Below are 21,749 nucleotides of genomic sequence, written 5' to 3'. Positions count from 1 at the left end.
GCCTTTTGTGGTTTCTCTGTATTTCTTTAAAAATTAACATAAAGCCTTTTTTTTAGCCTGAGAAAGTAAGATTCTTAGTATATTTCTATTTAAAGAGATCTTCATAAAATTCCATCTATAAAAAGAAATGTAATTGCCTATATTCTCAGATCTTATCCCACATCTCCCAATGAGATGGCCCTAAACAATCTTATCTATCATGTCATATGCCACAGATATAGTTAGTAATATACAGTTCTCAGAACTGGGCATTTAAGATAAGGCCAAAGGATGGTGAACAGCACTATCCACAATTTACAGATGGGAAAGATGAAATAGTGGGCCTTAAATGCGTTAGTAGCAGAGTCAAATCTAGAGCCTGAGTCTCTTGAGTCTTTGGCCAGCTTCCCACCTCTGGACAACATTGCCTTTTTAACAGAATAAGCATCTTCTGCACAATTAAATTAATTTGGTCAACAGGTTAATGGTCTAATCCAGGGCTGCCCAACTTTTGAATAGCCAGGGGCCTCACATTCCGCAGGCTTCCCGAGTAGGAGCCACACACCCCGTGTGTCACACCAGCAGGTGTCCTGGCTCCTAGACCATCTGCTGCATGGATTCCCCCTGCCACTGCAGCACATGCCTATGTGGGTATCCCCCACACCACTGCAGTGATCCTGTCTAGACACCCTCCACCTCAAAATGGTTGCACTGCATGGCTTTGGCCTCACCTGTGCTATGCAACGTCCTGTCAAAGATCAAAGTCTTTGATTTCAGATGCCGATGGCAAAAGGTCAGATGGCAAAGGTCAGAAGCTAACACAACAAACTCTGTTTATCCCTCTATATTAACAGTGTTGCATATACACACCCCTATCTGTGCCTCTTTTCAAATCACTTGAGTTTGAGTTGATTTCATACTAGAGAAACAAACTGACCTTGGCGGCCCAGCACAAAAGATAAATTACCTATAATAACGAGATTAGCTGACTTTAGTAAAGTTGTAAAATTAAATATGCTATGCGCGCCATCCTGTGACCAAACAGAACCAGTACCACCCAAGTAAAAATAACCCCCCTTTTTTATGAAACCTGAGCAAACAGAAAGCACAAGTGCCAACTCATTAATTATTTATAATTGACGTATAGTAATTGGTCACCTGTGTCTAATAAAACTTTGAAAGAACTTCCGCCCAAAGGAGAGAGTAGAGAACGGAGAACTGTGTATACACTCAAGAAGAACAGATTGTGCACAACGAATGTTATCTCTTCTCCCTACGTTTTTTTTTTGGCATACCCCGTCTCATCTTACTGGTCCGTTTATCTCTTTATCTTTGACGTTATCTTTCTTATCAAGAGCTCTTAGTAATCTGCAGACTGCAACGGCTTATATGAATCGCTCAGAAGCAACTATCTTACCCACCCTGTAAATGCTGGGTAACATGATATCTGCATGCTGTAACTGAATAAATCAACTCCACTCCCTACGCTCTAGCACATCAGAAGCATAAGTAAAATAAATCTTTTGTGAAACTATCACGCTGTGTTTAAATCATACTGACTCCTGCTCACCGTTATCACCCACCTGCCCGGTCATAAATCCCCCTCCTCGTGCCAAGCCAGTCGTGCTGACCCAGGCTCGCAGGTCAAGGGTGCACTGGCATTATGGGGTGCAACGGTGCCATGTTCAGCACATACTCCCTATGCCATCCCATGTCCCGAGGCAGCCACAGAACATAGATGCTAGAGGAAAGAGGGAAGCTTTGGAGACTCTGTGTCTGCTGTTGCAGCTGGAGTGACAGAAGAAGTGGCAGCCAGGCACGAGCCTGGGGGTGGGAACTTTACACCTGCTGGGCCACATGCAGGCTCCAGTTGGAGAGCCCTGGTCCAGTCAACATAAGGAAATTCAAACTAGTTTTTATAGGTTTTTCATATTTAGACTTTAAAGACTATTTTATTACTTATTCCTGTTCTTCAGCAAACTATAGAATTTCTATTCCTCTTGCATCTGATCTTGTAGGGGTGTGCGAAACAGGCCATATTCAATTTGGATTCGGCCTGAATTGGGAACAGTGATTTGATTTATTGATGCTGATCACTGTCCCTGATTTCAGTTCGAATGAATCCAAATCTAAAGATTCAATGCTAATTCAGAGAATCAGCAATTCAGACATAGACACAGCTATAAAAGTTTTTTCTACATACCTTGAGGTAGTGGGCACGTCTTGTGATCGCTGCAATGGTCGATTGGCCGCAGGGGAACCCTAGGTGCCTCCCCAGAACTAGGAGGCACAGCTGGGAGGGGCGCCAGGGTGGGGAGGGGCCTGGCACATCCCCTGGTGGATCCGGAAGTGGACCAGAAGTGCTGCCAAGTGCGCTGGGGAACCCCCCCATGCTTCTGTGGGATACTCCATGCACCCCAGTATTGCAGCACTCACGAACCCCTGCTACCTAGAGGTATGTAAAAAAACCCATTTAAAGCCATCTCTATATCCAAATTGATTTGGAAGTTTCTGATTTGATTCAGAGAGATTAAAGGGTCCTCTGATTCAATTCGGATTCAGAGGTTTGGCCGCTGAATCAAACCAAATCTTCACCAAATTCAAATCAGGGACTGAAGCTTCGCATAGCCCTATTATCTTGTTCTCTTCCTTTCAGAGCCTAACTCACTACTGGCTTGTATAGTCACTTACAAGTTATGTATAAAGTGCTGTCATTCTGATGTGGTAAGTATGTCTAATATTCATTTTGCATAGATATAAATGATAACAAATGGTGGAAACCTAGAGGAAATGAGAATCTGCAGCTTTGTTTTTAGTAATAAACCTTGTTTGCAGCTCAGGAGAACCTGAATTATCTGATTAACTAGCTTAATTTAAATTGGTATCGGTAACAAACACACCCCAGAGGCATTATATAATCATGACAGTTGCACTGGTTTAATTAAAAATGTGGATTTTTTAAACTGATTTGTTTAAGCCAGTGCAAACCTCTGTGTAGAAAAATCTTATTTCATCTTAAGCTAAGTTTTATTTCAGTTTATCTTGAATCTATTAGAAATTAATTCAATCTGGTCTAAAATAATTTATTTTAAAGCCAAATGAGAGTATCCGTACAGGGATCTGATCTGGTTTCAATAAAGAGCGTAAAAAACCATTTAAGAGAAACCAATGCAACCTTATTGTATAGGCAAGACCTGGTACACCTTAAAACAGGTGGGCAAAATACAGGCCATGGGCCAGATCCAGCCCATGGAGGGACTTTGTCCAGCCCTCAAAGGGTCCCCCAGTCCCACCTGGCCCAGGCAGTGTCCAGGCCATGGTGCATCCCACCACCCCTGGGTGCACAGCAGGGCTGGGGTGGCTCCGCAGCTGAACTCCACGCTAGGGAGCTCAGGTGGCAGTGGGTCCTTCCAACTGCCCCAGCTCTCCTGAGACTGGTGGGGACCAGTGAACACAGCCCTAGCCCTGGCTTCAGCCCACCCCGCATCCACTTTGGATTTGCCCCAGTCAGAGTGGACCAGCTCCAGACCAGCCAGGACCCATGCACACAGCCCTGACCCTGGGCTGCTCTGCACCTGCCTACCCACACTGGGCAATGGTGGCAGCTGAACAGAGCCTGCTACTGGGCCTGGGGGAAAAGCAGCCCCTCCCCCTCGCCACTTCCAGGCCCCTCTTGCTGCAGCTGCTGGAAGCCCATGCCTGGGCTGCTCTGCGGCTTCTCTCTGCCACCGTCACCACTGCCACCTCCATCACCTCTGGGCTGCCTAGCAGTAGTGCAAAGGAGCCCTACAGCACACAGGCTCTAAGCTATTGCGGGTGTGGGGAGGGGGAAGCAGGAGGTTCTGATTGGCCTGCGGCAGCTCCCCAAAACTGCTTATGTGCCCCATTGGCCCAAATAATTGCCCATTCCTGCCATAAACCCAATCCTGCGTCCACTGAAATTAATAGAAAGACTTCAACTGAGCTTTGCGTCAAGCCCTTAATATCATACTGATTTTTCAAACATAAGCCAGTCTCTAAAACACCAACAGGCATGAGTCTATTGGAATTGGGCTAGTTTAGTCAGGGATGATCCTGCCTTGAGCAGGGGCTGGGCTAGATGTTCTTGTGAGGCCCTTTCCAACCCTACTGTCCTGTGATTAGGGACCTACTGAATTCATGGCAGGAGCCATGAGTGTGCTGTGGGTCCTTTAATCTTGTAGGTTCCCCTGTGCCCTCCCCCCACTCAGCTGATTGGTGGAGGGGCCCCACTTGCAGCTTGCACCTGATCAACAGGGTGGTGGTTTAAAATATGGTGTTGTTTTTGCGTCCCGCCACTGACTGGCTGAGGGCCCTGGACAGCCCTGCTGTTTGCTGCGGATTGGCAGGGAGGCAAAAATGGCACCACATTTAAAACCATGGTTTTAGCTTCCCAGCTGATCAAGAGGAACAACAGGGTCCTAATCAGCAGCAGGGGAGAAGAGAGGCAAGGGGAAAGGTGTGCATGGGGGAACACGCAGGACTAAAAGAGCTGCCGCGCACTCTACTTCCACCATGAATTGAGTACGTCCCTACCTATGATCCATTTTTCTCCTTTCTTTCCCACAAATCTAATCACTCCCTTTGGAGATTAATGAAAGCTGTACATGAAAGCTGGACTTTTCACTCACTGAAAATCTCTTCCATATTCATCCACCTGTTCTCTAATACCTTACACTTGTAGTTATTTGTATTACATTGCTTAGAAGCCTGAGGATTTAGGAACTACTTCTTGAAATTTCTTAATAATAACTTTTGGTATCTTCCTCAGGTAACTCCCACTACTTTGGACATAGTTTAAAATGTTTTATTTTAACTTCCTAGGAATGCTTTAGTTGAGTCTATTCTGTCAAAAACAATGCAGTATGATTGAAACTATCATCTCTTGGAATTCTCCTTGCAGACCAGGACTCCATTCTGCAGGTGCTGTACAAACATAGGACCAAAAGGCAGTCCCTGCACCAAAGATGTTATTGTCTTAAGACAAGAAATAAGCACAGCATACAGAGAGGCAAGCACAAGTCAATGCTGATCAGCAGAATAGTCAAAGGTATTGGCTCATCAGCTGCCTACACGTTGTCAAGTTTTTGCAGGCATTGCTGCAATTTTAAGGAAAGGGCTTGAGGACAATGAAATGGTTTTGTGGGTGCTTAAAATGTACTTCTCATTATGCAGGGCAGTAAGTGGGAAAAGCACAAAGGTGCAAGTTTTAAAAATATAGCAAGAGGAGGCAGGCAGCTGGAATCATCCACTTAGCTGTATTAACTCAGAGGACATGTCCAGCAAGGTACTGAGCATCATCTCCCAGTAAAGTCAGAAAACAAATGAATCACAGCAGTTCATAGCACAGGGTCCAAAGTGCTGTCTGTCTGTCTGTGCCTGCATGTGTAGACTTGTGAAAATATACAACTGTCAGGAAGGCTGTCACAACATTCAGAAGTGCATCACGATTTAGCTGTCTTCTATGTCCACAAGCATTAATATCAACAGGGACAAATGTAAATCTAGTTTTAAAAGTCTCCGGCAACCTTAAAAGCAGAATGACAAGGGTGACAAAAGGTTGGAGTGTGGCACTGGTCTCAGATTATGGGGATTTGTAATCCGAGTGCATGTCCCTGTTGCCATTTGATTGATATTTTAATATTGGATCAGACAGTTTCCCAAGGATTATAAAAAAAAAAAAAGTATTAAATCATGTTAAATATTCGGGACCATATTTGGTTCTGTGACTCAATCCCTCTACTGTATGGCATTTGAAGTTTGGCATTAAAGCTGATTAACTAACTAGTGTACTGCAGAGATGACTAATTAGCTCCACAGTGCAACATCACCATCTTCTCATTCAGTGTTAGTAAGGCAGAGTAAATTAATTAACTTTCCTGTAGGATAGTACTGCCAGACACAACTACTATCCTATTACAGAGTTATTTACTCCACCACAATGCATGTGTAGACGCTGACAGAGCTGGCTGGGTCACAAGGATGATTCAGTGCAGGGGCTGCCTGCTGACTAGCTCTGCACTGTAGCAGCCTCGTGCCCCATCCAGCCCCTCCACAGGACACTGAGCCAGGTGAGAGCAACCCTGGGCTGGCAGACTGACCCCTGGAGTCCCCTGCCAGCCAGGGCTGCTCCATCCCAGCTCAACGTGCTGTGGTCCCAGGCACACATTCAAACATAGTACCTGGGACAATAAACTCCGGTACAAACTGCACTGGAGTTTATTCAACTTCATTAATTAATGTGTAGATGGACCCTGCAGGATTGTCCCAAGATCAAGAATGAGCTTCCAATGCATGACATCTTGTGTAGGGTCTTTTATATCACCTGCTTGTCCCTGATACAAGTGTAAGAGGAAAGAGTGCACACCTAAAGAAATGGCATCATGCTCTACTCTATTCCTGACTTCCCCTGCTTTTCCTACATTGATCAGGCTGTTGTAAATCAGTGAGGGAGACCATCCTACACTGAACAGCACCACTGACGTGATCCAGTTTTATCCATTAATGAGAGGTAAAAGACTCCTCCCATTACCTGACCTTCCACTTCCTCAGTATTATAAGTCCTTTAATGATTCCAGAACAGGCATATGCTTTTTCACCAGTATCTTATAAAAGCTCTTCATGTATTATGTAGTGCAGATTTCCAGTGAGTAGCCGAATCACACTGCTCAGCTATGGAGCAATGAAATTACCTATCATCATCTCATTTAGGTAAACAAAGCAATAAGTTTTTCATTGACTTATCAACAAACTGCTTTGAAATTAATCCTCAAGTAGACCACACAGTGCCCCTGAAGGGCTGAGGACATAGAAATTTAAGGCCTTGTTACAACTTAGATCAACCAGAGGGCTGCTTTAACCGGTGCTAGATAGAATGACCTCATGGCTAGGGACAAACATTACACATAAACCAGTTTAAGTGATCAGAAACTGGTTTAATCCTGTAACAGATCAGATGTTCAGTGCACATAAACAAGTTTCAAAATGGCTGAAACCAGTTTAAGATAAGCCTGGCTGAATGTAGTATCAGACTTAACTGACTTGGGTCAAACCAGTTTATACAATGTCTGTCCCAGACCCCTTCCTAGTTTAAGTTAAACCAGAGCCCCCCTAGCATCCCGGCATTCTCTCTGGGTTGCCCCGCTCCCTGGCTGGAGGTCTGACAGAGACTTCAGGCATCTCCCAGCTTCCCCCTGCTCCCCCACTCTCCTCAACACTCCCTGCTAAGCAGGGGTTCCCCTGTCCCCTCTGCCTTACACAGATACCTCTCAGCATTAACTAACAGACCACATGCTGGCTACAGTCTGTGCTGTGGCAGACAGGACAAAAGTAGACAGGACTGTGCTACTTAGGGCTCTTTGGAGCTAATCAACAGGTAGCTGGTAATGTCCCTCCATTCCTTCTTTGGAACAAGTTGTTTAAGAAGAGCTTGAAGTAATGAGGGAACTTTTTGTTTTTCTGATGAGGTGATAAATTCTCCTCTGTGACTATTTCTGTGGATTTGTATACAGTTCTTTACCCAGGGAATTCCATATCCCTGTGAAAGCCAATAGAGTTGATTCCAAATAAAGTTGTGAATCTGCTAACGGAAATCAACAAATACACTTTCCAGTTCAGAGCAGCCTCTCCAAGTCTATATTGTAAACATCAGTTGTAAAGCAGGCTGCCAACTATTATTATGTGCTGGAATTGCTGTCCATTTACAAGCCTGAACACACTTTACACTCATGCATGCACCCTAAGTTCACTAGCTGCTCCACACATAGTAACCAGTTATTCTCATCCTGTTCTCTGCTCTTCAGAAATTCCCTCTTGCATGCAAGAAAAGAGGCTTCAGCACCTTGTTCACTTAAAAAAAACCCAAAAAGCACATCTTGCAACAAATCTGTTTCATGCTTATATGTGAAACTCCTTCAGATTCTTGCAGGTTGGGAGCCACATCTCCAACTTGTGTAAACCAGCATAGCTCCGCTGAGAGCCTGATGGAAAGTGACAGTTGTAGAATAGCAATTCATGTGCTACCACACTTAATTGCCCTAAAAGTGATTAGGTTCTTTAACAGCCAACAACCAGTGAATTTTATCACATTGCAGATCGAGAGATGTGTTAGCCTGGAGTTCTTTTACATTTAACATTCAAATAGAACCCATCCAGCTCTCAGCGCATTGTTTCTATTACACCAGTTGGCTTCCATCTACTTCTACAGTATACTGGGCATAACCAAGTGGCTTTGAACAAAATGGACATTACTACTGCTAATATACAGAATGATTGATTGTTAGTCTCTCTTTGTGCTGCGGTTGCATCCAGAGCTGTGATACTCTAATGAGTCACCCCTCATTAGACTCAAGGTACCTCTCCATATCTTTTTTGAATTGAGTGCGGAGGCAGATCCAGGATTTGGCAAAGGGGAATGCAACAGTCACCTACAATGCATAGGTCACTCCCAGGCTCCACCCAACCCACCAGTTAAGGCAAAATCATTTCTGGGGATTTTTGTAAGTTCCCAAAGCACATAAGCATCTCTACTTTTCCCTGCATGCCCAGAGGTACATGTCCTCCCCTACCCCCCTTTCTAGACCTCCTCCTCCAGTTGCTGCTGCTTTCCCAGCTGTCCTGGGGGTGGAAAGCTTTGCAGACTACTCCTACCCCTTACAGCTGGGCTGTGCAGGGTCTGGGCTTAACTGGCAACAGTGACACTAACAAGGGGAGGAGGTGGATTCCCCCACCCCATGTGGCCCAGCTGGAGCAGGCAGGATCAGTTCTGAAATTGCCCTTACTCCCAGGAAAGTGAGGAAAGCAGCATGGCAGGTGGGAGACAGAGGGAGAGGAGGGGAGGGGAGGGGAGAAGATGTGCCTCTAAGCAGAGAGGAAGGCAGAGACATGACTCTTCTGCTTTAAAAAAGTTCCCAGAGGCTCCAGCAGCACAATCCAATCCATCCAAAAGGGGAGTGCAGCCAGACCACTGCACCCCATCTGGATCCACCCCTGAGTGGCACCCCATATCAAAAACTAACTATGAATTACATTGCTTACCTCCTTGCAGAGAGGCTGGGCAGGGGAGCGGCCAGACATGAAAGAGCCTAAGCCTGTTCTTGTCCCTTCTCACCTGCTCATCTCCTCACACCTCACCCTTCAAAGGATATGGCAGTGGCATTCTGGTTGAGAATCACTGATCCAGAGGTAATAATCAGGGAATGGGGCCCCTTTGTTAGTGCACAGATTTGTGATTAGTCCCAGCCCTGCAGGGTTCATGATCTAGGTTAGGACAGGACACAACAGACCAATAAAAGGCAGCTACAGACGGTACTGATTTTGTTAATAACAACTCTTGGCACTTCACATTTGCAAAGTATTATACATTCAAAACGAATTTTTTCCATTTACATAGAAGGAAAATGACTCTCTCCTGACTCTTAATGGTTTTCTTCTCAGAGATAGTGGGATACTTCTCAGAGATACTGCTATCCAATTCTGGAGCAACATTGTATGGAGATTCCAAGACCATTAGAAGTCAGTAACAACATTGTTCTTTTAAAATCAAAGTAAAAGCCTGATTGGAAGTCAGTGCAGCTATCAGAGTAGGAAAAATATGCAGTGATCATTTAGAACAGCTACTGTAAATAGCCTTTCTATAGTATTTTAAGTAACCTGAAGCCTTTGAAGAAGTGGATAAATTATTCAGGTAGAAAGTCTTTATAACATTAGATTCTCAGGATCACTGAAGAACAAACTCAGACCTCAGTGTTGCTCTGATATAATATATTGTGTTCTCAAAGTGGTAACAATGATATTCTCACTGAACTGCGTGTAATGTGAAGCTGCTGAAGAAGCAGTGCAACTCTAACAGCTAATACCTGGACATACAAGTCAGAAATCCTTAGTTCTATTCTTCCTATTAATCTTCACTAGTGACTCATTCTGCGACTTTGTCAAGTTTCTATTCCACAGAAACCACAAGTGCTGAGCACTTCTAAAATCGGGTGAGTTACCTCTAAGCCTCAGGGAAACCATGTGAAAAATAACTCAGATTCAAAACAACACTTAAGAGTCTTATTTGCAGTGACAAGGAGAAGAGCACAAGTCTATAGTATGCCACAGAAGGAGAAACTGTTGCATGTACATGAGTCAACCAACATGTTTTCAGTTTTGTTCAATTTAGTTTTGGAAAGTGTTGAGCCATTCAGTCCTGAACCTATGCCAGGCACTGCAACAAACCCAACACTGCAACTGAAGCATCAGGAGTGTGGGAGAGTTACATCTCACTGTCATCAGCATATGGTATATGATAACATATTCGTGAAAAACTGAAGCCAGAGGTAAAGTCTGAAGCTAGCACACTGCCCTGAGGAACACTGCAATATCTTGGAAAGCTGACCAAAGCAGGAAGCAGTATCTGAAATCTGATATCGGGCTGTTGTAAACCACAAGATATTAAAATACATTCTAGTAAGACCTCATGATGCACAAGACCAGAAGGTGGATGACAGATCAAGGAGCAGAGCAAATATTTTGCTCCAATATCAGCTTAGGCAAAGAAGTTACTGCAGGAATCGCACAAAGCTTTCCCTCTATGGCCTAATCAGAACCTTTGCCACAACTTATCAAATGTTTTATCTTGCAGTGAATCCAAAGCTTCACATTGACTTTCTTTTCAAGGATTTTTGCCACTGTTGGTTACCTTGAAAATGGGAGTCAGTTTATAGGTTTTTCAAGTTGTCAGGGGAGATAGCTGTGCCAAATAAAGAGTAACAATTGGCATCATAAAAACAATCAAGAGTCCTACCAATGTGAATTGACAACTATTTCTCTTTTAAATTATTCTTTCCATCAGATTTCTGGAAGAGATGTATCAACTGTTGCATTCTAGAAAATGTTGATTTAAAAAAAGCTCTTGCACTGTATTTATTAGCTTAATGAAAGCTCTTTAGTGCATCTACGACGCAGTTAAATAAAGTACAGTATTTCAATACCCTCCAACTGAGCATAATAAGAATGAATGATATGGATGTCACCTGTGCCTTTCAAACTGATGCTTAGAAAACGTTCCCAATATCTGGTAAAAGCAGACTACTAAATCCCATCTCGTAATAATTGAGAAGTAACGTTCCAGTTCTCCTTCCTCTGCCCACAACCTCCAAACAGTGACATCTCTGCACTTCATTGAGCGGAGCGAGCAATTCATTTTGCAAGGAAACAATAAAGTGACTTGAGCTGCATTAGCCCAAGTCCAGCCCCTGGTTCCCTGTCCCTCTCAGAGGCACTGCCAGAGAAAAGACCTTCTTGTCTTCAACTCGGCCCCATTCAGAAAGCAGAGGCTCCCATTGGCTTCAAAGGGCAAAATGGTCACAGGAACCTTGCCCAGCCCTAAACAAAGCAAAGGCTGTTGCCTTTTGTTAACAAGCACACGTTGCTCAGTGGCATGCATGCACTGCCAGATCTGCATAGAAAGGGATCAGGTCATCACCAAGGGCTGACTGCAGACAATGCCCATCAGAGAGACCAGCCCTTTAAATGGATCCGCCGTGCCCCTCCGCTTGTGCCCAGCGCCGATGCGGAGAGCTGGAAGCAGCGGCGGCGGCTCCTTCCTGCTAAGTACTCACTTCTGCCCAGCCCCTCCGCTTTCCACTCCGTCTCCTCCACTGCCCCGTAGCGTCTCGTTGGCTTCTCCGCCTCCATGCTGGCGGAGATGGATCTCTTCAACTCCATGCCCGAGAGCATGGCTGCCTCGGCGCGGGGCCCCGGCTCACTCCATGCCCGCGGGGAGCGGGGCTCCGGCTCGGCCCTCGCCCGGGCTGCACTGGAAGGCGCTGCTGAGCTCACTGCATCTCCGTGGTACCCGCGGAGGAGAGGGGCGGGATGCCGCGCACATGCTCAGTGCAAGGCTGCTGGCAACAGAAGCGCCGGGTGAGAGCAGGGCACAAAGGGAGGGGGGCAGGGAAACAGGGGGAGCGAAACCCGCGGGGGCATGGGCTGGAGGGCGGGAGATCTCGCCCCGGGAAGCAGGGGGTGCTGCCTGGGGGGAGGGGGAGGGCGGGATTTACCAGGCAAGAGGATGCCTCCCATCCCCCGAGCTCAGGTGGAAGAGAAGAGGAGACTCCTGCGTGCCAAATCCGATCCCCCCCCCCCCGGGGCTACCATTACCACTGCCCGGGCCCCTCCCCCAAAGCGTGCCGTGCTGCCAGCCGCGCAGCCATCGTCACGGCTCCCGGGCACAGCGGGTCGAGCAACTTGCCCCTGCTGTCCAGCAAATCGGCCACAAGGCCGGGCTCCTCCCTCACGGCCCCTGACTCCCACATCCATGCCTTGAACACTGGGCTGTACTCCCTTTGCCTGGGTTTGAGTGGGTGATGGGGTCCCTAGCTCTCCCCAGACGTGTAATGTCTTTGGGAGGGACCGCCCTGTGACCTTCTGGGCATGCCCACTCCTCCCCACCTGGATGTGCCATTTTTCCAACCATGAAGGTCGGCCAGGTAAATGCTCTGTCCCCATAATCCTCCTAACTCATAGACTTAAGGCAGATTCAGGACAGAGACGGGGACTTTCTTCAAGACAAGGATTTTCTTTGTGCCTTGTATAGCACACAGTGTACCCCCTATACACCCCCTTCCTTCCCTCCCCCATGAATAACAACATCCCAATCTACGTTTGGCATCCACCGTGAAAGTCGCCCCGTGTTTCACTGCTCCATTCAACACCCTCCTAGGTTCACGCTCAGTGAAAGCCAGAGAATGATTCCCCCAGCAAGTGATGTAGTTTCACATTTCTCAGAAAGAGGAAGCTTTGACTTGGCAGCTCCTGGAAGCAAAAGAAAAAAGAAATCCCTAAGCAGGAAGCTAATTTTCAACCGTGTGCCGTTATTATTGTGGTTTTTATCTACTGCTATTTTCAAATAAAACTGTGATCACAGATCAGCAATCACCTGTCATTGAAAGGTACCATGGCACTTTCCTCCTAGTGTTGTAATTCCTCTCATTTTACATAGGAAGAAATCCCAGCAGAGCAAGCCTCAGGCAACTTGGCCCCTGGCATGCAAGAATTCAGATTTGACTAGCACTCACCTCTCCCAATTCCCAAGTCAGTGATTTAATCAGTGGACTGGACTGCCTCCCTTACTGACTTGTGATGAGCAGTGGGTTTCCAGTTGTTCTGGTCTTCAGTAGGGGTGTAGGTTGTAACCGTGTTGGTCTAAGGCTATCTTTGGGTGAATCTGATATCTTTTATTAAACCAACTTAAAACAGTTGGAAAAAAGTTTTAAGCAAGCTTTCAGGTTAAAAAAAAACCTGAAAGCTTACTTAATTTTTTTTCAACTGTTTAAGTTGGTCTAATAAAAGATATCAGATTCTTCCAAAGAACCATGTCTGTTTTCAATAGCACATTTACAAAGCAGGGTATAGGAGGGCATTTGTAAGATATTGTTAGGTTCTGGGGAGAGAGTTTTTCCTCGTTTTTTGAAGGGAGGCTGCTTTAAATTTGGAAGGAGAGATTGCACAGAAAAAGTGAAACTCAAAGTTGTTGTACTGAGAGAATCTCTGCCTGTTTTGTTGCGGAGGGAGGGAGTTCTTCACTTTTCTCTGAGAATTAAACCAGCAACTGAACTAACATTACTTAGCCAGTAAATTAGACAACTTGCAGAACACCTGAATCCTTCCTCACACCAGGGTTTTGCAGTGATTTCCTGGGATTATTTTGAGCACCAGACATGTTGGATGGGTTCTTACTGATTTTGGCCTGTAGCGAGAGGGAGCCCAAACAGAGCAGTGAGTCAGAAGCAGGTGGCAGCGCAGTGCACAGCTGTCTGGGTGACTCGGGTGGGCTGGACTGACTCACTTGAAGAAATTAATAAACACAGGAGTGGGAGGAAGACAAGAGGCCATCTGGCTGTGGATGAGGTTTGGACTAGAAGGAAGAGGCTGATTGGGGACGAAGGCCAACATTTTGGTAGATCTGAAACCTATTTGGATTTAATTCATCCTCTGGGTGATTTTCATAATTACAGCCCAAACACCTTGGTTAAGGGATGGTGGAAGAACCCAGGAAATAATCAAATATGTTATGCTTTTGAGTTTTCTACGCTGAAAGAAATCAGAAGTAGCACTGATTAGAAACTGCAATACGAACATGTTTTTTGCACAGATTGACTGTGGGTATCCAGTAGTTTGCCATGATGTGATAGTATGTTTTCATGTGCCCAACTTTGAAACAGTTTCAAGAGCCAATTATACCTGATCCTGCCAGTAGTCACACATATGAGTGTATGTTTGAGGAGTCACACATGTTGATGTGCAATAGGGCTGTGTAAGGCTTCAAACCCGGATAAGATTCAGACACATCGGACGCCGAAGCCACTTCGGCCAAATCAAAGCGGGAACCCAGTCCGGAGCTCCGGGTCAGATCCCTGGCATCTGAAGCGGCTGGATCCGAACCTAATCAAATAGCTGCCTATTTGCACAGGCCTAATGTGCAAGTGTTTACAGGGCTGTATTCTTAGTTTGGAAGAGAAATTAATTATGTTGCCTGTGTTGTAACGTTTATCACTTTTGCTATTGTAATGTGGCAGCATTTGCAGATTAAATTAAATTTTCTTTCAGCTAATGATACCCTTGAATGCACCTCAGTGATGTTCTTCCACCCATAAGGTTTGTTTTCTTGTCCTGAAGGCATTGTGAGGAAAATAAAGTTTTAAAAAAAATCTGTTTATTCCAGTTGTTCAGAAGTTTCTGACTGGTAGAAGAACAAAGATGCCTTTCAGGTCAGAGCTACACTTCCCTCATGAAATCATACCACCTGATTTCTTTCATTTCCTGCATGCTCATTTAGTGATCCATCAAGTAATGTCAGGTAGTCCCCTTTAAGTGGCACGCACACTGACCAATCTATTGCCCCTTTGCCCTCCATTATATATCAATGAACTTCCACAGCAGATATGACACTATATAGTGCAGACTCCTTACTTAGACAAAACTGCTAATGGCAGCAAGGGAGAAGGTGGCATACAAAGGGTCCTGGGACAGAATCCTATTCTACTTGCACACCCAAAAAGTAGTTACCCCACCACATCACTGCTGTTTTAGCATTCACTCACAGTTTGCAATTGTATTCCATATGCAACATGAATACATATGTCCATGTGCTTACTGAGCATGCACGGTAGGCTGGACATACCTGGGCACATATCCAGCTCTGTATGCATATAGGCTGGGCAGGTAAATGTCACAAAATTGTACCTGACAAAATCCACAATCAGCAGGTATTAGACGCCAGTGGAGTAGGGCCATCCCCCTTTAAGCAAGTGGCTAGTCAGGTCTCCTGGGAGGTGGGAGACGTAGGTCCTCAGCCCCCTCACTCAGCACAGGTTTGACCCTGCAGCTCTCTGATTTCCCAGCCAAGTGTTCTGACCACCAACCAATAGGTTAAGAGTTACCCATGCTGCTCTCCAGCCCTCGTTTTGAAGGTGGCCCCATGGGCATCCAAAAGAAGAAGGTAACTGGGCCAGGACAGCAAGCGTAAGCTAGATGTGTAGTCTAGAATGCTGCTCTGGATTGCAGGAAAGCTTGGGTTCTGCCCTAAATCCTTGCTCTCAAAGAGGGAAGAAATTTCCCTACACTTTCCATCCTTTTTGATGAATGACTACTGAATGCAAGGTACAGTGGCTCAGCTTCAAAAGAAAAGACATAGAGGGCCCTTGCTAATATCTAAACTGTGGCTTCTGGTTTGGGCAGTTTGTGCTGAGAACTTGGAAGGGCGCAGGTTCAAATTCCTCTCCAGGGGATGGGAACTTAGAACCTGGATCTCCAGCTTCCTAGGCAAGTGTTCTCGCTATTGGGCAAAAAGGTTGAGGGCCCTTCACTGGGCTTTTGCCAAGCCACAGTTTTGGGACACATGTTCAGGTACATGTGTACAAAGCCATGTACCTGCCCAACCAGAATAGAGCTTTCTGCACATACCAATAGCCATGTGGGCCCTTACGCATTCACACAGCACGTGCAATAGAACTGCAAACTATATGTAAATGCCAAAAAATATGATTATGTGTCTGGGAAAGTGCCATTTGGACATGTGTGGAAAACTAGGATTCCACCCATAGACTTTACTTGTCATGAGCTTCTCCTGGGTTCCTGTAGGTCTAAATGAGTACTAAAGGCCTTTCTCTTTCTATAGAATTTGGTGAGGAAATGATACAACAGGGAAACCACGGGGAGAGCACACAGTAGTATTAGATGTGTATTTCTGAAGGGTATTTTTGGGTAGGAATGAATGGTCTAGTCCTGACTTCCCAGTGTACCTGTTGTACACAAGTAGATAACAGCTTGCTGTTCAGGTTAAGTTAGGCTACTGCAAAAGAGCTGACTTACTCAACAGCTCTGGAAACAAAAGATCTTATTTTCACTTAATATTTTATTTTGGAAACATGCTAAATTTGCTTCCAGAAGTCAGTTGACATTATTTTCCATGATATTTGGCCTCAAATCTGAGCTGTTGTCTAGTTGAGCTCAAATCAGTTCAATAGGCAATGGTAGAGGGTCACTTTTAAGTCTCATTCACGAAACCAAATATTGTGAGGTGGGTGAAGATTGGTTTCAATTTTGACGCAAGCTAGAGCAACAAATGTACACAGCCAAGGGGCAAGGTTTGGGCAGTTTGTGCCGAGAACTTGGTCATAGCTCTTCAGAACCAGAGATAGGGCTAATGTGGTAATCTTTTGCATCATACGTTCAGTTACTATCCATCTTATTTACTTATTTATTTATTTTATGGCTTTCCAAGTCATTAATTATTCCTGTAAAAAGTATTTTAAGCTAAAATAATGTCATACATAATTCATACTAGTGATGAGTAAATAAATAGAGTGATTCTCCTTTGTGGCTCTGCTTTACATTTCTGTCAGGACTGGAAAAGAACAGCTGTAGCTTAAAGGCAGTATTCACTGCAGGCAAGAAAGACATTCTAAGGAGCATATTAAAAGGTGAAATGATTTGCTTTGAATTTAAGTAGATGCAACTAATATAAGATACTGATCAGAGCATTTGTGCATTAATCTGCATTTCCACCTTAATCCCTTTAAAGGGAAATGCCTTGTTCTGATTTCTTGGTTTTTTATTAGTGCTGAAATGCAACATATTGAATAGAGTCCCCTCTGGGTTTAACATGTCAGTACCTGTTTTACTGAGAATTACTGATAATTGATCAGAGAATTAACTCAGGAATCAATCAAGTGCCTACTTAATTATTCCTTACTATTGTCATCTCCTTATATTCCTAATAAAGCTTCTGTGGAAAAATAGCAAGCCTTTCCTGAGAAAATTTAGCAAAGGTGTTTTCTTCATCTTGTATGGAATGTTTTTAGATTTGTATGGAAAAAACAGCAAATTTGTCTTTTTTCAAAAGTCTGAACATTGTATAGTTTTCATATGAATTGATTTTTGCATAAAAACACCACTTGACATTGTTGGATCATAGGAAAGTAGGCCTGGAATGGATCTCACAAGGACCTCCAGCCCCCTGCTTAAACAATTCCAGCCAAGGGTCTGTCCTACCTCCTACTGAAAACTTCCAGGAATGGAGATCCCACAACTTCTCTAGATCCTCTGCCCCAATGCTCGACCACCCTCATAGTCAAAAAGTTCCCTCTAATTTCCAACCTAAATTTCCTCTGCTGCAGCTTGACTCCATAGCTCCTAGTTCTGTTCCCTACCGCCACAGAGAAAAGTTCATCTCCATCTTCTCTATAGTATTGTCTCTATAATTGCCCTTCAGGCATTTCAAGATTATTATCAGTCATCTCTTCTCCAGGCTAAATAATGCATTTCCCAGGCAACCCCAGCCTGGGAAATGCATGAGGGAATATTTCCCTGAAGCTCAAATCCTCCCAGTTCCTGGGGCTGGGGAAGGCACAGGGAGCCTTCCTCTCCCACTCCACTCCTGCTGGGGACTGGGAGAAGTCAAGCAGCAGCTGCTCCCCATCACCTCCCCAGATCCTGATCTGGGGAAGGCACAGGTAGCATTTCCCTGCTGTCCCTCCCACTCCCTAGAGGAGTCAAGCAGCAGGGAAGCATATAGGTGTTCATTCCCACATGATAAACTTTTACGCAGGAAAGATCTTCCACACTGAAAAAGAAAGATCTTCCTTTTGGATCTGTCATGCTGCCTGTGGGAGAAACTGCCTACAGCCTGCACTGGACTTGTCTGAAAAGAGAGCAGCATTTCTACTAGAAATGTAACTCCTGTCTGTACCCTAACCCAGAGACCAGTCCTACAAAGGGCTGAACACTGTGAGCCAGCAAGGCCCTTAATCACAGGGCCAGCTTTGAGCACAGGAGTAATTCATGACTCTTGTCCTTAAGCAAGTGCATAAAGGTTAGTTGGCTCAGAGCCAAAGTGAGCAGAACCTCACAGGATAAAGCCCCTAAATTGTAGATGAGGTGGAACAAGACTCATAAAACCCTGGGTGAGCATGAGCTGGGTATCAAAAGAAAATGAAACTGAGTTATGGTTTTGGATGGAACCAGGTAAAATACATTGGGGTTTGGGGGGGTGTATGCCTATGCAGTGCCCGGTTGCCAAGGCTATGAAGAGATCACCAAAGGAGACCAGGCTAGCGATGTTGTTATATGTCCTGCTTACTCAGATGCAGCTTTGCTGTTTTCTGTGTAAAAGGCCAGAATAGAGTACAGAATCCCAGAACCTGAGAAGTAGCATGTAGCACTGCATAAACTACAAAGTACATTTGGGTCTAGTAAGGAACAGAAAGAGTTTGTATGTACTTTTGACCGCAGTTGAAAGTTCAGGAACTTGTCTCTACTTGACTTTTTTTTTCCCCAAAACCTCATCTTACATTCCTTCTCCTTTTTTAAAATATTATTTTTATCAATTTAAAAATATCAAATCAAACAGTAGTAGGTTGTTGTATTTTCTGTACCTTTCCATGCTTTGCCTTCAGGCAGTAGTCAGACATTAACACATTCCATGAGCAATGATATCTTCATTACGTTCACATTGTCCAGACCTTTAGACCAATTTCAGCACCCACCACCCATCAAGTTGATTGTACAGGTGAGCCATTATTTTGCTGAAACATTTTTCACATAGGCTGCACTAGGTAAACAGAAGAACAGATTCTTGAGTTACACAAAGATGTAGGGGTATATAGATAGATGCAGGACATGTGAGAAGTATTACCAGAAGTGTACAGTTAATACACTGAAAACCAATATATGGATATGATATAATCATTACTTGAAGAGACATATCAAACAAGTAAACACAGTAGCACTCTGTTTAGACAGCTTACCTAGGTCTGATGTTGGACTTGCAAGTCTGGAGCAGGTGGTTCATCTTTAACAGCACTAAAAAGCCATATTTTTTAAGTATTTGAGCACCTGAAAATGTAGATAGGTCCTTTACCCCCAAACTCTCAAAGGCATCATTATGTACCTGAATACTTCTTAAAATTTGGCCTTTGGTGACTTAGGAACCTATGTCCCATTTATTTTCAACCTCCTGCTTATACAATAGAAGAAACACTGTACAGATAAGATGACTACCATACAACACCAGGTATAATTACTGCAGATTCACTCATCACTCTGTATTGTGACCATTATCAACTGAGCATATAATTAATGTGTAGTCCTTCATTCAATGTCATGGGCTTGCTAGGGCAGCTGAGCTACAGCTAACAATCTTGTGCTTTGGATGTAAAAATAAATGTACGCGATGCATGAAATAGAAACAACTGAGCATATTTTATTAGATAAGTAAATGTATTGCTTACTTTGGAGAGTGAGATGTCAAACCGCATCATTAGCTGGACTATATCAAGAGCTTTGCAAACTTATGGCAGGCAACACTACCTCCACCATAAAATTATACAGCAGTATTGCCTTAGATGCAGCTGTAGAAGCGCCGGTTAGCATAAAAGTGAGATGAGAACATTACGAACAGCAGGGGAAAGCCCTGGAAAGCAGATATGCCAATCCCAGGCACAGAGCGAGAGTACGGGGAAAGAGAGAGGTTATTATATGAATTATGCATGTCAAGAATGGAGGAGGAAAATGCCACATAAAACTCCTGAGGCCCCTATTACTGAGCCTGCTACAGTGAGGGAAAGCTGGTCTTCTGGTAAAAGCATAGCAGCTGAAGTAATTGAATTAAAAAGCTCTTCTTACTTCTGCTACACATCATGAGCCAGTCATTTGTACCTCAGTTTCTCCAACCACCAAATACTACCTTTAATAAAGCGGTATAATTACCTCATTATACTAACGATATAATTAGTATACAATTATACTACATGACAAACTTAAGCATTGCTTAGCTTTACTGCTGCATTCCTCACAGATGGAAAGATCCCAGAGGCTGTGGCAGTTTGTAGTTATTCTGCGTGCGCTGATTTTGGAAGTCCAGGTGGACTGTTTATACATTAAATAATCATGGTAAGTAGTGCAGAAACAGTCCTGAGAAGCAGGGACTGAAACCCAACACTTCCACCTCCCAGATGAGTGCCTAAACCACTAGGAAGTAAAGTCAGTCTCCTTCTTACTGCCTTACTGTAGACCAATTCATTGTGAATTTTTTCCTGCCCAGTGGCACAGCTTCAGTAGGAGGGGGAAAGCACGTCCATGCAGATTAGCCCATAATCTGTGGAGTGACTGGGGATGTTGAAGGGATTAAACTCTTCAGGGTGAAGGAAAAAGTCTTTAACCTAAATTTCTTGCTTTATGGTCAGTGCTCTGGTGAGGACATCATATGAAAGATAGAAAACGATGCCTCAATTTAAAAAGAAAGCATCGACAACTGCATTTTGATAAGGTGCCCCAGAAAACCTAGGTAATGCTTAATTTCTGAATCTTTACAGGTTTAGGTAAGAGAGGTGCTGTGCTGCTCAAACTGGGACAGTTCTGGGTATGCACAGAACAGGTATCTAGGGAACTTTAGTCTCAAAGAGGGAGGTACTGTGGGGTTAGATGGCATTGAGTGCCTCAGGTCTGCCTAAGTCCTGCTTTGGCCTTACTCCCACAAACTTTTTAGTACAAATGACATTCAACTACTTTACAGTCTGCAGAGCATACCTTAAAAACGATTAATTCATGTACCTTGTGACTGATTCTCATTACTAACTACATACTGATTATAAGTAATTCCAATGTTCTAGGTCCCAATCAGTATTATACTGACATCAGTGGAATTAAGACAGTTCAGTAAGTGACCTACAACAAGCCAAAAAAATGTTAATATATTATTAAGAAGCACTGTCAGAAGCATCCTCAGACACAAGAATTTTCCAGTACTTCTTTTTTGTGAAAATAGCTCTGCCTTATTCTATAAGCAGTCACTATGGTAGTATTTGTGAAAATGTTCCATTCATTTATTAAAAAAGTAGAAAAATGTACTTGAGGTGGATTCTTTTACACATATATCAAAATAATATGAATATCTACTTTTTGGAAGGGCTCACAGGAAGAACGTACTCTAGCCCTTAGCCCTATTCTAATCCACCCTCTTGTTTGCTCTTGAAATCCCTAAGCAAGATTGAGCAGGCATTTTCATTGATCTGATCACAATGATCATAGATCTTTCTCCTGAGTGGTTACAATCAATTTTGAAGCATAATTAGCACAAGAAGCTTGCATTTTTCTTTCCATCATAGACTAACTTGCATTTGTCTGCACTAAATTTAAAAGAAATACTGCATCCTAGACATAGACTTTGCTAGGGCAAATTCGTACTGGGGTAAGCAGCTACAAATCCT

General features: G+C 44.1%; 1 protein-coding gene across 2 annotated transcripts in view; it reads right to left on the bottom strand.

Moving 5' to 3' along the window:
• Positions 1–11,872, bottom strand: part of BMERB1 (bMERB domain containing 1) — a 128,507-nt gene extending 116,635 nt beyond the window's left edge. The window contains exon 1 of one of the 2 annotated variants that reach the window (XM_090024326.1): positions 11,601–11,872. In XM_090024326.1, coding sequence (XP_089880452.1) covers positions 11,601–11,718 — 118 coding nt within the window. In that variant the 5' untranslated portion in view covers positions 11,719–11,872. The remainder of the gene's footprint in view (positions 1–11,600) is intronic. The other variant, XM_090024325.1, reaches the window with a different exon arrangement.
• Between the last annotated feature and the right edge of the window lie 9,877 nt (positions 11,873–21,749).

Source organism: Crocodylus siamensis, chromosome 12, assembly GCF_052110815.1.
Source record: "Crocodylus siamensis isolate JL-2025a chromosome 12, ASM5211081v1, whole genome shotgun sequence".
In the NCBI taxonomy this organism is placed as follows: domain Eukaryota; kingdom Metazoa; phylum Chordata; order Crocodylia; family Crocodylidae; genus Crocodylus; species Crocodylus siamensis.
The sequence above is the reverse complement of the archived record's forward strand: the minus strand, read 5'-3'. Positions and strand labels throughout refer to the sequence as shown.